General features: G+C 45.1%; 1 protein-coding gene across 1 annotated transcript in view; it reads right to left on the bottom strand.

The window, feature by feature from the left end:
* MED13 (mediator complex subunit 13) overlaps positions 1–13,235 on the bottom strand; it is an 865,231-nt gene that overhangs the window by 690,778 nt on the left and 161,218 nt on the right. The window contains exon 6 of the mRNA XM_069226440.1: positions 10,729–10,923. Within this exon, the coding sequence (XP_069082541.1) occupies positions 10,729–10,923 (195 nt within the window). The remainder of the gene's footprint in view (positions 1–10,728; positions 10,924–13,235) is intronic.

Raw genomic sequence — 13,235 nt, 5'->3', positions numbered from 1 at the left:
TTACGTATTGTGGCACTGGGTCTTGGAAAGGCCGCCCCTTGTTTAAATTTATGTTGTTCCACCACAGAAGCGAGAGGTAAGTTTGGCGGTCTATTAACACCAGATCTAGAAGGTGACCCTGTGCTTGAGACCACTGTGATGCTAGGCATTGTTGTAAGGGCCTCATGTGCAGTCTTGCGTTTGGGACAATGGCTATGCATGATGACATCATGCCTAGGAGTTGTAATACCATCTTTGCTTGTATCTTTTGTGTTGGATACATGCGTTGTATGATGGTGTTGAAATTTTGAATTCTTTGTGGACTTGGAGTGGCTACTCCTTTTGATGTGTCTATTATGGCTCCCAGGTATTGTTGTACCTTGCGTGGCCGAATCTTGGATTTTGTGAAATTGACGGTGAACCCTAGTTTGAAGAGGGTTTGTATGATATGATTTGTGTGATTTGAGCACTCTATTAACCAATGGGCCTTGATTAGCCAGTCGTCTAGATATGGGAACACATGTATTTGCTGCCTTCTGATGTGTGCAGCGACTACCGCTAGACATTTGGTAAAGACTCTTGGTGCGGTTGTTAATCCGAAAGGCAGTACCTTGAATTGGTAATGTATTCCTTTGAATACAAACCTTAGGTATTTCCTGTGCGATGGGTGAATTGGTATATGGAAATAAGCATCCTTGAGGTCTAAAGTTGCCATGTAGTCGTGCAGCTTTAGCAATGGCAATACTTCTTGTAGTGTGACCATGTGGAAGTGGTCTGATTTGATGAAAGTGTTGACTACTCTGAGGTCTAGGATTGGTCTCAGTGTTTTGTCCTTCTTTGGTATCAGAAAGTACAGTGAGTAAACTCCTGTGTTTATTTGTGTGTTTGGCACTAATTCGATTGCATTCTTTTGCAATAGTGCCTGCACTTCTATCTCTAGGAGATTGGAATGGTGTGTTGTTAAATTTTGTGCTTTTGGTGGTATGTTTGGAGGGAACTGTAGAAATTCTATGCAGTAACCATGTTGGATAATTGCTAGAACCCAAGTGTCTGTAGTGATTTTCTCCCATGCTCTGTAATAATGACCTATTCGTCCCCCCACTGGTGTTGTGTGGAGGGGGTGAGTGACATGTGAGTCACTGTTTAGTAGTAGGGGTTTTGGGGCTTTGGAATCTTCCTCTATTTCTAGGGAATTGCCCTCCTCTATATTGTCCCCGAAAACCTCCTCTATACTGTCCTTGGTAACTGGACGGTGTGGCTTGTGAGGTGCTGGCTTGTGTGCTTTGACCCCGAAACCCCCCTCGAAAGGGCGTTTTACGGAATGAGCTGTAATTCCCTCTGCTCTGCGGGGAGTAGAGTGCGCCCATGGCTTTGGCAGTGTCCGTATCTTTTTTGAGTTTCTCAATCGCTGTGTCCACTTCTGGACCGAACAGTTCTTTTTCATTAAAAGGCATATTGAGAACTGCTTGTTGAATCTCTGGTTTAAATCCAGACGTTCGGAGCCATGCATGCCTTCTGATAGTTACAGATGTATTAATTGTCCGTGCAGCTGTATCTGCAGCGTCCATGGAGGAGCGGATCTGGTTGTTGGAGATGGCCTGTCCCTCCTCAACCACTTGTTTTGCCCTATTTTGGAAGTCTTTGGGCAGATGTTCAATGAGATGTTGCATCTCGTCCCAGTGGGCTCTGTCATAGCGCGCAAGTAGTGCCTGGGAGTTCGCGATGCGCCACTGGTTTGCAGCTTGTGCTGCGACTCTTTTACCAGCTGCATCAAACTTGCGGCTTTCTTTATCTGGGGGTGGTGCATCTCCAGATGTGTGAGAGTTGGCCCTTTTCCTAGCTGCTCCTACAACAACAGAGTCTGGTGGCAGCTGTGTTGTGATGAAAGCCGGGTCTGTAGGAGGCGGCTTATACTTTTTTTCCACCCTTGGTGTGATTGCCCTACTTTTGACCGGGTCCTTAAATATGTCTTTTGCGTGCCGGAGCATACCAGGGAGCATAGGCAGGCTTTGGTAGGAGCTGTGGGTGGAGGAGAGTGTGTTGAACAGGAAATCATCCTCGACCTGTTCTGAGTGGAGGCTTACGTTGTGAAATTGTGCTGCTCTAGCCACCACCTGAGAGTACGCGGTGCTGTCTTCTGGTGGAGATGGTTTTGTAGGGTATGCCTCTGGGCTGTTATCTGACACTGGGGCGTCGTATAGGTCCCATGCGTCCTGGTCTTGGTCACCCTGGCTCATGGTGGTGTGAGCTGGGGAGTGTGATGGCGTTTGTGCTGGTGAAACGTTAATCACGGGCGGAGGAGAGGGTGGTGGTGTAACTCTTTTCACCACTTTTGGTTGTGGTGCTTGTTCCGCCTGGAACTCCAACCTTCTCTTTCTCCTAATGGGGGGAAGGGTGCTTATTTTTCCTGTCCCCTGCTGAATGAAGATACGCTTTTGCGTATGGTCCGCATCAGTTGCTTGTAGCTCTTCCTCAAACCTATGCTTCTGCATTTGGGAGGTTAGCGAGTGCTCTTCTGTATAAGAGCCTGAAGCTGGGTCGCTTGCAGTTTGTTTCGGCGTCGAAACTGTGTCTGCGTGTTTTTTCGGCTCCGAGGTGACTTTTTTCCTTTTCGGTGCCGAAACCTCTCGGCGTCGATCTGTTTCGGTGCCGCTGTCTCGGCGTCGAGCCGTGTCCACACCGGCATCTCGGTGTCGAGGCTTGTCTCCAGCACTTTCTCGGTCCCGAGAAGGCTGCGTGCCGGTGTCTCGACCGGAGTCGGACGATCTCGGCACTGTTTGGGCCTTTTTCGGTGCCGACGGTCGGTCACCGATTTTATGGGTTGAGCCATGGCCTGGTGGCAGTGGCGTCCCCTGGGCCTTGTAAATGTTTCTTTGTGTGGTTTTCGACGTCTTACTCACGGTTTGTGTATCGTCGAATCCTTCGGAGTCTGAGTCTTGGATCGAGAAGGTACCTTCCTCTTCCTGTTCCTCGAACTCCCGTTGGGCTGTCGGTGCGGACGCCATTTGAAGTCTTCTGGCTCGACGGTCTCGGAGTGTTTTTCGGGACCGGAACGCACGACAGGCCTCGCAGGTGTCTTCGCTGTGCTCAGGTGACAGGCACAGGTTGCAGACCAAGTGTTGGTCTGTGTAGGGGTATTTATTGTGGCATTTGGGGCAGAAACGGAACGGGGTCCGTTCCATCGGCGTTCCTCAGCACGCGGTCGGGCCGACCAGGCCCCGACGGAGGATCGAAAAACTACCCCGAAGGGCACCGGAGCTCTTCGATCTTCGATGCGGTGTTGAATCTAAGTACGCCGATCCCGAACGCAACAATACCGACGAAAATCTTCCGAAATTAACTATTTTTTCCGTTCCGAAACTCGGAGCGACAGGAACACGTCCGAACCCGATGGCGGAAAAAAAACAATCGAGGATGGAGTCGACGCCCATGCGCAATGGAGACAAAAGGAGGAGTCACTCGGTCCCGTGACTCGAAAGACTTCTTCGAAGAAAAACAACTTGTAACACTCCGGCCCAACACCAGATGGCGAGCTATTGCAGAACATGCGTATCTACAGCGACAGATGCCATCGAACGGCAACTTTCCAGGTTAGGAATTGTATTCCGCAAGAGTGCATGGGTTCGAAAGGTGGGCCCATGAGTCTTGTTAGGACCACGTTTAGGTTCCATGAAGGAACAGGTGGTGTTCTTGGTGGTATAATTCTTTTAAGACCTTCTATGAATGCTTTGATGACTGGTATCCTATACAAGGAAGTTGAATAGGTAGTCTGCAGGTATGCAGATATTGCTGCAAGGTGTATTTTAATAGAAGAGAAGGCTAGCTTTGCTTTTTGTAAATGGAGCAAGTAATTTACTATATGTTTTGGAGTTGCGTGTAGTGGTTGTATCTGATTATGATGGCAGTAACAAACAAATCTTTTCCACTTACTTGCGTAGCAGTGTCTAGTGGATGGCCTTCTGGCCTGCTTTATGACTTCCATACACTCTTGGCTAAGTTGTAAGTGTCCGAATTCTAGGATTTCAGGAGCCAGATTGCTAGATTCAGCGATGCTGGATCTGGGTGTCTGATCTGTTGGTTGTGTTGCGTTAACAGATCTGGTTTGTTGGGCAGTTTGATGTGGGGTACTACAGAGAGATCTAGCAGTGTTGTGTACCAGGGTTGTCTTGCCCACGTTGGTGCTATTAAAATGAGTTTGAGTTTGTTTTGACTCAATTTGTTTACTAGATAAGGAAGGAGAGGGAGAGGAGGAAAAGCGTAAGCAAATATTCCTGACCAGTTCATCCATAGGGCATTGCCTTGGGATTGCTTGTGTGGGTATCTGGACGCAAAGTTTTGGCATTTTGCGTTCTCTTTTGTTGCAAATAAGTCTATTTGAGGTGTTCCCCAGAGTGTGAAGTAGGTGTTTAGAATTTGTGGGTGGATTTCCCATTCGTGGACTTGCTGGTGATCTCGAGAGAGAGATTGTCTGCCAGTTGATTCTAGATCCCTGGAATAAACTGTGCTATTAGACGAATTTGATGGTGGATTGCCCACTTCCATATGTTTTGAGCTAATAAGCTTAACTGCGTTGAATGGGTTCCTCCTTGTTTGTTTAGATAATACATCGTTGTTATGTTGTCTGTTTTGACAAGGATGTATTTGTGGATTATGATTGGTTGGAAAGCTTTAGTGCTTGAAAAACTGCTAATAATTCTAGATGATTTATATGCAGTTTTGTTTGATGTATGTTCAATTGTCCTCTTATGTTGTGTTGATTGAGATGTGCTCCCCACCCTGTCATGGAAGCATCTGTTATTACGTACTGTGGCACTGGGTCTTGGAAAGGCCGCCCTTTGTTTAAATTTATACTGTTCCACCATAGAAGCGAGAGGTAAGTTTGGCGGTCTATTAACACCAGATCTAGAAGGTGACCCTGTGCTTGAGACCACTGTGAGGCTAGGCACTGTTGTAAGGGCCTCATGTGCAGTCTTGCGTTTGGGACAATGGCTATGCATGAGGACATCATGCCTAGGAGCTGTAGTATTGTTCTTGCTTGTATTGTCTGATTTGGAGACATGTGTTGAATGACTCTGTTGAAATTGTGAATTCTTTGTGGAGTTGGCGTTGCTACTCCTTTTGTCGGGTCTATTATGGCTCCTAGATATTGCTGTACTTTGCTTGGCTGAATGTTGGATTTTGCAAAGTTGACGGTGAACCCTAGTTTGTAGAGGGTTTGTATGACTTGATTTGTGTGGTTTGAGCATTGTGTGAGCGAAGTGGTTTTGATTAGCCAGTCGTCTAGATACGGGAATACATGTATTTGCTGCCTTCTGATGTGTGCAGCGACTACTGCTAGGCATTTTGTGAATACTCTTGGAGCGGTTGTTAAACCAAAAGGCAATACTTTGAATTGGTAATGTATTCCTTTGAATACAAACCTTAGATATTTTCTGTGTGATTGATGTATTGGTATATGGAAATATGCGTCTTTGAGGTCTAGGGTTGTCATGTAGTTGTGTTTTTTGAGCAATGGTAACACTTCTTGTAGTGTGACCATGTGAAAGTGGTCTGATTTGATGAATGTGTTTACTACTCTGAGGTCTAGAATTGGTCTCAGTGTTTTGTCCTTTTTTGGTATCAAAAAGTACAGTGAATAAACTCCTGTGTTTATTTGTGTGCTTGGTACTAATTCTATTGCATTTTTTTGCAGTAGTGCTTGAACTTCTATCTCTAGAAGCTGTGAATGGTGTTTTGATAAATTTTGTGATTTTGGTGGTATGTCTGGAGGGAATTGCAGGAATTCTATGCAATAACCATGTTGGATAATTGCTAGGACCCATGTGTCTGTAGTAATTTCCTCCCATGCTTCGTAATATTGACTTATCCTTCCCCACACTGGTGTTGTGTGGGGGGGGGTGAGTGACGTGTGAGTCACTGCTAGTTGGTAGTGGTTTTGGGGCTTTGAAATCTTCCTCTATTCCTAGGGAATTGCCCTCCTCTATACTGGCCCCGAAAGCCTCCCCTGTACTGTCCCTGGTAGGTGGACGGTGCGGACTGTGAGGTACTAGCTTGTGTGGCCTGACCCCGAAACCCTCCTCTAAAAGGTGTTTTGCGGAAGGTGGTATAAGATCCTCTGCTCTGCGGGGAGTAGAGTGCGCCCATGGCCTTGGCAGTGTCAGTGTCCTTTTTGAGCTTTTCTATGGCTGTGTCGACCTCCGGACCGAACAGAAGTTTTTCGTTTACTGGCATGTTAAGTACTGCCTGCTGAATTTCTGGCTTGAATCCAGACGTTCTGAGCCATGCGTGCCTACGGATGGTAACCGACGTATTAATGGTCCTTGCGGCTGTGTCTGCTGCATCCATAGAGGAGCGTATTTGATTGTTGGAAATGTTTTGACCCTCCTCAACAACCTGTTTTGCTCTTTTTTGTAGATCTTTTGGGAGATGTTCAATGAGATGCTGCATCTCATCCCAGTGGGCTCTGTCGTATCGCGCTAGCAGCGCTTGTGAGTTTGCGATGCGCCACTGGTTTGCTGCTTGGACAGCGACCCTCTTCCCGGCTGCATCGAACTTTCTGCTTTCTTTATCTGGGGGAGGTGCATCCCCAGAAGTGTGTGAATTTGCCCGTTTTCTGGCAGCCCCTACCACCACAGAGTCTGGTGGCAGCTGAGAGGGTCCGTAGGAGGCGCCTTATACTTTTTGTCCACTCTAGGCGTTACTGCCCTACTTTTAACTGGTTCCTTGAAGATCTCCTTTGCATGGCGTAGCATGCCTGGGAGCATAGGCAGGCTTTGGTAGGAGCTGTGGGTGGAGGAGAGGGTGTTAAATAAAAAGTCATCCTCTACTTGTTCAGAGTGTAGTTCCACATTATGGAACTGTGCTGCTCTAGCCACCACTTGTGAATAGGCTGTGCTGTCCTCAGGTGGTGATGGCCTAGTTGGGTATGTGTCCGGGCTGTTATCAGACACTGGTGCATCGTACAAGTCCCACGCGTCTTGATCTTGGTCATGGTGGCTCATGGCGGTGTGAGCTGGCGAATGTGACGGGGTGTAAGTCGGCGAAGCCGGAGTTACAGGTGGAGGCGAGGGAGGAGGTGTTACCTTCTTTGCTGTTTGTTGCTGAGGAGCCTCTAGTGCTATAAACTGAAGTGTTCTCTTTCTTTTGACAGGTGGAAGGGTACTGATCTTCCCTGTCCCCTGCTGAATAAAGATACGCTTTTGCGTGTGATCCACTTCAGTGGATTGCAGTTCCTGTTCGAATCTGTGTTTTTTAATGTGTGAAGACATAGAATGCTCTTCAGTATAGGAGCCTGAAACTGGGTCTGTTGGTGCTTTTTTCGGCTCCGAAAACCCTGTTGTTTGTCTTTTCGGCTCAGAGGTAACCTTCCTCTTCTTTTGTGCCGAAAAATCTTGGCCCCTATGGTCTTCGGCGCCACTGTCTCGGCGTCGATCCGTGTCGACACCGAACTCTCGGTGTCGATGCTTCTCTTTAGCACTCTCTCGGTCCCGAGGAGGCTGCGTGCCGGTGTCTCGACCGGAGTCGGACGATCTCGACACTGAATGGGCCTTTTTCGGTGCCGATTGTTGGTCACCGGTAATTTGGGTTGAGCCATGGCCGGTTGGCAGTGGCGTCCCCTGGGCCTTTTTGCCTTTTTTAAGTTCTGATCTCGACGTCTTACTCACAGTTTTTGTATTGTCGAGTTCGTCGGAGTCTGAATCCTGGATGGAAAAGGATTCCTCCTGTTCCTCTTCTGTCTCGAACTGTCGATGCTCCTTTGGCGTGGACGCCATCTGCAGTCTTCTCGCTCGACGGTCGCGCAGAGTTTTTCGGGACCGGAACGCCCGACAGGCCTCACAGGATTCTTCGCTGTGCTCGGGTGACAGGCACAGGTTACAGACCGAGTGTTGGTCCGTATAAGGATATTTGTTGTGGCATTCAGGGCAGAATCGAAACGGGGTCCGTTCCATCGGCGTTGTTCTCCACGCGGTCGGGCCGACTAGGCCCCGACGGTGTGCCGAAATCTACCCCGAAGGGCACCGAAGCGCTTCGATGTTCAATGCGTTGTCGTGTGTGTTTATCTCGAACCGGATCGCAACGATACCGTCGAAAATCTTCCGTTTTCAGCTATCTTTCCGTTCCGAAACTCGGAGCGACAGGAACACGTCCGAACCCGATGGCGGAAAGAAAACAATCGAAGATGGAGTCGACGCCCATGCGCAATGAGCACAGAAGGAGAAGTCACTCGGTCCCGTGACTCGAAAACACTTCTTCGAAGAAAAACAACTTGTAACACTCCGACCCAACACCAGATGGCGAGCTATTGCAGAACATGTGTATCTACAGCGACAGATGCCATCGAACACATGTTTAACCCAGCATGCAACATCAGCAAAGACACTGGGTAACTAGGATGAATGCATCTGAATCTACTTAAAAAAAAAAAAAAAAAAAAAAGCACGCAGAACCACAGTAACACGCAAGTAACTTCTGACACGGATTGGATCAAATCATTTAAGATGCTATCTGAACATAATACCAAACCGCGAGAAGCTGGGAGACGGAATGGAAGGTTGTAGCATCACTGAAACGGATCTTCAGAACTGCTTCTCCCATTGCAGTATCTGCTCCACGCATTCAAGCAATAATTGTCAAAGAAGCCTTGGGACAACTGGAAGATGGGCCACCTTACTAATGTCCAACCACGGTGCAAATCAAACACCATCATTTTGGTGCTCTTTTGTTGGGTGGATGCTTACTCGTCTAGGGAGATGTGTGCACCCCTCACGGAGCACAATCTTGATAATCTACTAGCAGTTTTAGCACTGTGCTGTCCAAAGGCCAGAAAATATAAAACGACGAAAGACAGTTTAAAAAAAAATAAAGAACACCTTCACTGCGAAACTGCATCTTCTCCGGACAGTGACTGTCGGGGTGGAACTTGATGCAAAGCTCTAAAGCTAAAAATGTTCAGGGGAATTTTCCACTTGATAAGAGTTCAATCCTATAAAGGTGGAAATGGCTTAAATCAGAACAGCCAACCACAGTTGCTGTCTTGGCTGGCAGAAAGAAGCATATATATTCTCATATAGACCATGATAGCCCGCATCATTTTCAAAACCTTTTCCATTTTTTGGAGTAACACTTCAGAGTTGTTAGTCTTCTTACTTTTCTTGCTTCTTTCTTTTCCTCCAAAATTTTATTGGCAGCTTGAGGTGTCCAAATTTTATGTCTCCAGGAGCCATGCCACCAAGCGATTTTGGTTTGAGGTGGAACCTAGAGAATACCCACTGTCAGCTCACCCTTTCTGGTACAGGCAATTTTGTTTTATCATTGTCTGCACTCGGTGTTCTCTACTGGGGGTCCAGGGTGAGAACAGGTAATTGACTGTCTACTATAAATATTAGAAACTTATCCCTTTTGTTCACTGGCACGTGTAGGTTCATTGTCAGATCTAGGTACTCATCCTTGAGATTGACTGTCATGAAGTCTCTTTTGTTGAGGAGCAGCATGCTCTTTTGCAGTGTAATCATTTGGAATTTTTAGGTTTCGATGTACCTGTTTAGGGTTCTGAGACTCAAGATAGGCCTTAATGACAAAACTGTCATAGGTACTGGGAAGCAAACCAAGTACACTTACTATCCAATTCCTAAAATGTGTACTCTTTCTATAGGTGGCTTTTGTAGCAGATCTGCTAATTCTTTCTTTAGGTGCAGTGTGCTTGTTGCTTTGGTATCTCACACTTTGTTTTATCGTTCAGTGTGTTTTTATCAGCTCTATGCAATATCCGAGTTGGATGATTATCCATTTGTCAGAGGTGATGTTTTGCCACAGTACGCTTAACCTGTTGGGATCAGGGCCTTTGAATATCAACAGCAGCCTTAGCAGGGCAAGACAAAAACTAAAATGGCCTTTAAACTTGTTACAACTCCTAAAGTACATTATCTCATAGATCATCGCATTTCAGGTCTTCAAAACCACGGTAAAGGTACACAGTTTGAGTGACTTACTCTGCCAAGTATAGCCTGAAAATCATTTAATACTGTAGCCAGAAAAGCATTATGGGCGTTTTTAAGCAGAAGTTAATCAGAGGTCTACAATACCTCCGTGCACTAACATGCGGCAAGACAGAGGAAGAGGTGCTACACTGAAGTGCCAGGAGCAAGTCAGATGTGGATGGATAAAAGTTAAATACACTAAATTTAGGAAAGTCATTGTGGGGCTTCAAGGAATAAAGCCATTCTGCAATGAACATCTAACCATGAAAAGTAGTAGGATGTAGGGAACAAGGTTACACAAGCAGCCAAGGATGTGGAGCATAAACATGCCAGGAAAAAAATTCCCTTCACACCACACCTTGCCAGGGTTTGCTTTTACGGTATTATCACAAAGTAATATCACAGTAAGAATGGTCCACATGCATAAAATCAGTAATCCAAGTACTGTTGACCTGCGATCAGAAATGTTTGCCACTGACTTTACCAACATATTCTCCATCTTTTAGGACATACCTCACAAGAAGAAAGCGAAAACACATTTGCCTCCATGCCACTCCACCGGAGGGCTACTGCAATCACCAAATACAGCAGAAATCGAACAATTACTGTCTTAAAGATTTTGAATTTAACAATTACTCAGATGCAAAATTAAGAAACAAAGGCCATAAATGGGACTTGCTAGAGGATTGTGGACTGCATCCTTATTCTTATTCCTTATCCAAAGGCAACCACAACACAATTCACATTAAGAAAGCCAAAATATGTACTGCACCTGGCACAACTTCTTCAGGTGACGTAGGTGGAGTCAGTGTTACTGAAGACATGGCAGGATCTCTAGTGGAAGCAGGCACTTGGTGGGCACCCAAACAGGTAGTTGCGCAATGAGATGATCCCATAGAACTTTGAGGAGGGATGTCTGTCTGAGGAACTAGAACAAAGCATGCTGGATAGACCATTCGCACACCAGCTAGGAAAAAGAATAAGCATTATATTGAGCCAGTTCATTTTTTGAATACCAATTGTATGTATAAATATGTTTAAATTAAAGCATTCTTAGGGCACAAATAAGCTTTTTAAGAAGATTACCTTCAGTCAATAATTTGACTTTTGATTAGGGATTAAATTCACATTTTCTGCTGTTTAGGCTCCAAGCATAAAAAAATAAATGTGTAGCGCTGTGGCAGACTAAACAATTTCTTCACAAAGCATATTTTGAAATACTATAAGCTACAGGATGCATTACAATACTTACCAATGTCCAAACATATTAGCTTAAATTATTTTGAACAGAATGTACACAGAACCTAAACAGATGTTTGTACAAGCGGCTGCAGAAAAGTGGCACAATAAAGTTTTAAAATCCAGGAAGATGGAAGCTGAATCACGTTTGACAAATAATATCTTTAAACCAGGACAAGATTTAAAGCACTACCAACCATGGTAGCTCTGACCATGACAGACTGACAGTGAGGGATTTCCACAAAGCGGCAGGTGGGTCTTGAGGGCTTCCTTGAAGGCAGTTGGAAAAGGATGTGAAGGAACATGATCTTTGGTATGTGCTGTGCAGACTGATTTGAACTAACTTATACAGAGATGTTTTTCCAGACTCACACAGCATAGAGCCCTGGATGTAGTAACTACTGTTGACTTGAAGATGAAAAAATATACATGGCCTTCATAGTGGACCCTGGGGGTGTCTGCCATGTAAAGCTATCATTACAAGCATTCAAGAAGGGGGAGATGTGTATTTGTGTCAGTAATAAGAACCTGTTGGGGATAATGTATAATATTTCTGGCAGATGTCTGCTTAAGTTATTAAAGAATACAAATAAGTAGATAGTTGATCCCTTTCGGTTAGGGATGTGATGGAGTGAAAGGAGCAAATGGCTGGATTTAACAGTGAATTAGGCACAGGAAATGCCATCGAAAAAACGTTAGTCATGCAGAGAGAAGATGGTCTAGAAAAATGTTCATGGAGGCATTAAGTGGCAAAGGGGTTGACAAATCCAGGAACAATAGAAGGTATAGGAGCAGTTCAATAGCTAGGGGGTAATATGGAAAATGAATTGCCCTTTACGTGTTAGAGACGAATCTGAATGGATCTTGAGTTGGCTCTAGCAGGAGCAGATATAAAATGTGTTTTTGAGCAGGAGTATTGATAAGAAAAGGAATTCCTTGAAATATTTTTGGAGGCTGAAGACCTAGTAAACAGAAATGATTTGTCAAACTTATTTAAAAGGCTGGTTAAAAAGTGCAATTTATTTAGTGCAATATGTTTGTGCCATTGTCTTATACCTTGTTGGAGAGAATTGAAAACTACTGCCACCCACCATAAAATGAAATTGGCATCCAATATATCTGTCTAATAGGACTGCTAAACCTTTTTACTTTTTGTGTATCTAAGCATCTGGATCTTAATGTCTTAACCTTATGTCAATAGTCCAAGTTTCTCTTTTAGGGATCTGAAACTACCAGCATGTGTTCTATGGCCTAGATGTCTGGAATGCATGAGGCCTCTTCCACCAGTTTGTGTCCCTCAATCTTAGGGGTTGTAGTTGAAAGAAGTGAGATCAAACATTTGTTACTTGAAGTCTATACTTAATTTTTATAACCAACAGGACTCAAAAGGTGGCAAACTTCTTACTTGGCAAAAAATCCTACCTCTGCTAACTCCTCTCCCACTTCACCACCTAGTGCTGTAACTTGATTTAAGGCTACTAAAGCAGCTTCTGCTGCCCTGCAAAAAACTAGCCACGGTCTGATGAGTTATCTTCTGAAAATAAGGCTTTCAGTGCTTGGTCTAAAGCACAAAAACGTTCCACCTACTATAACTGGACACTCGCAGAGCAGGTAATGTTACTTCATTCAGCTAGATGATGTAGAAGGGCTTGGGCATCGCAGATAGAAGGCCAACGATGTAACCTTCAAACTTCAAGTCTTGTCAAAGCAATTTCTCCATATGAAGAAGCATGTCCAAAATAAATTTGAAAGGTTTAACCTCCCCAACCTGAGCTAGAAATTATCAACCATAGCCAAAGAAGTACCTTAAACAACCAGTGTAGACAGTATAGGGGAAGGAGACACCTTTGTCTACTACTTCAAGGAAATGCTATAAGAATGCACACTGAAAGGCTTTCAGATCCAGATAGCCAGAAAGAACCCAATTTCTATAATCAAGGCAGATTCTGGAGGATGCAACCCAGGAACTGACAGCTCAAATGTTTGAACGCTTCCTCAGCATCAAACAAAAGTAGGAGGGACTGCTGGCAGGTTCTGCAT

The sequence above is a fragment of the Pleurodeles waltl genome, chromosome 3_1 (genome assembly GCF_031143425.1).
Source record: "Pleurodeles waltl isolate 20211129_DDA chromosome 3_1, aPleWal1.hap1.20221129, whole genome shotgun sequence".
NCBI lineage: Eukaryota > Metazoa > Chordata > Amphibia > Caudata > Salamandridae > Pleurodeles > Pleurodeles waltl.
The sequence above is the reverse complement of the archived record's forward strand: the minus strand, read 5'-3'. Positions and strand labels throughout refer to the sequence as shown.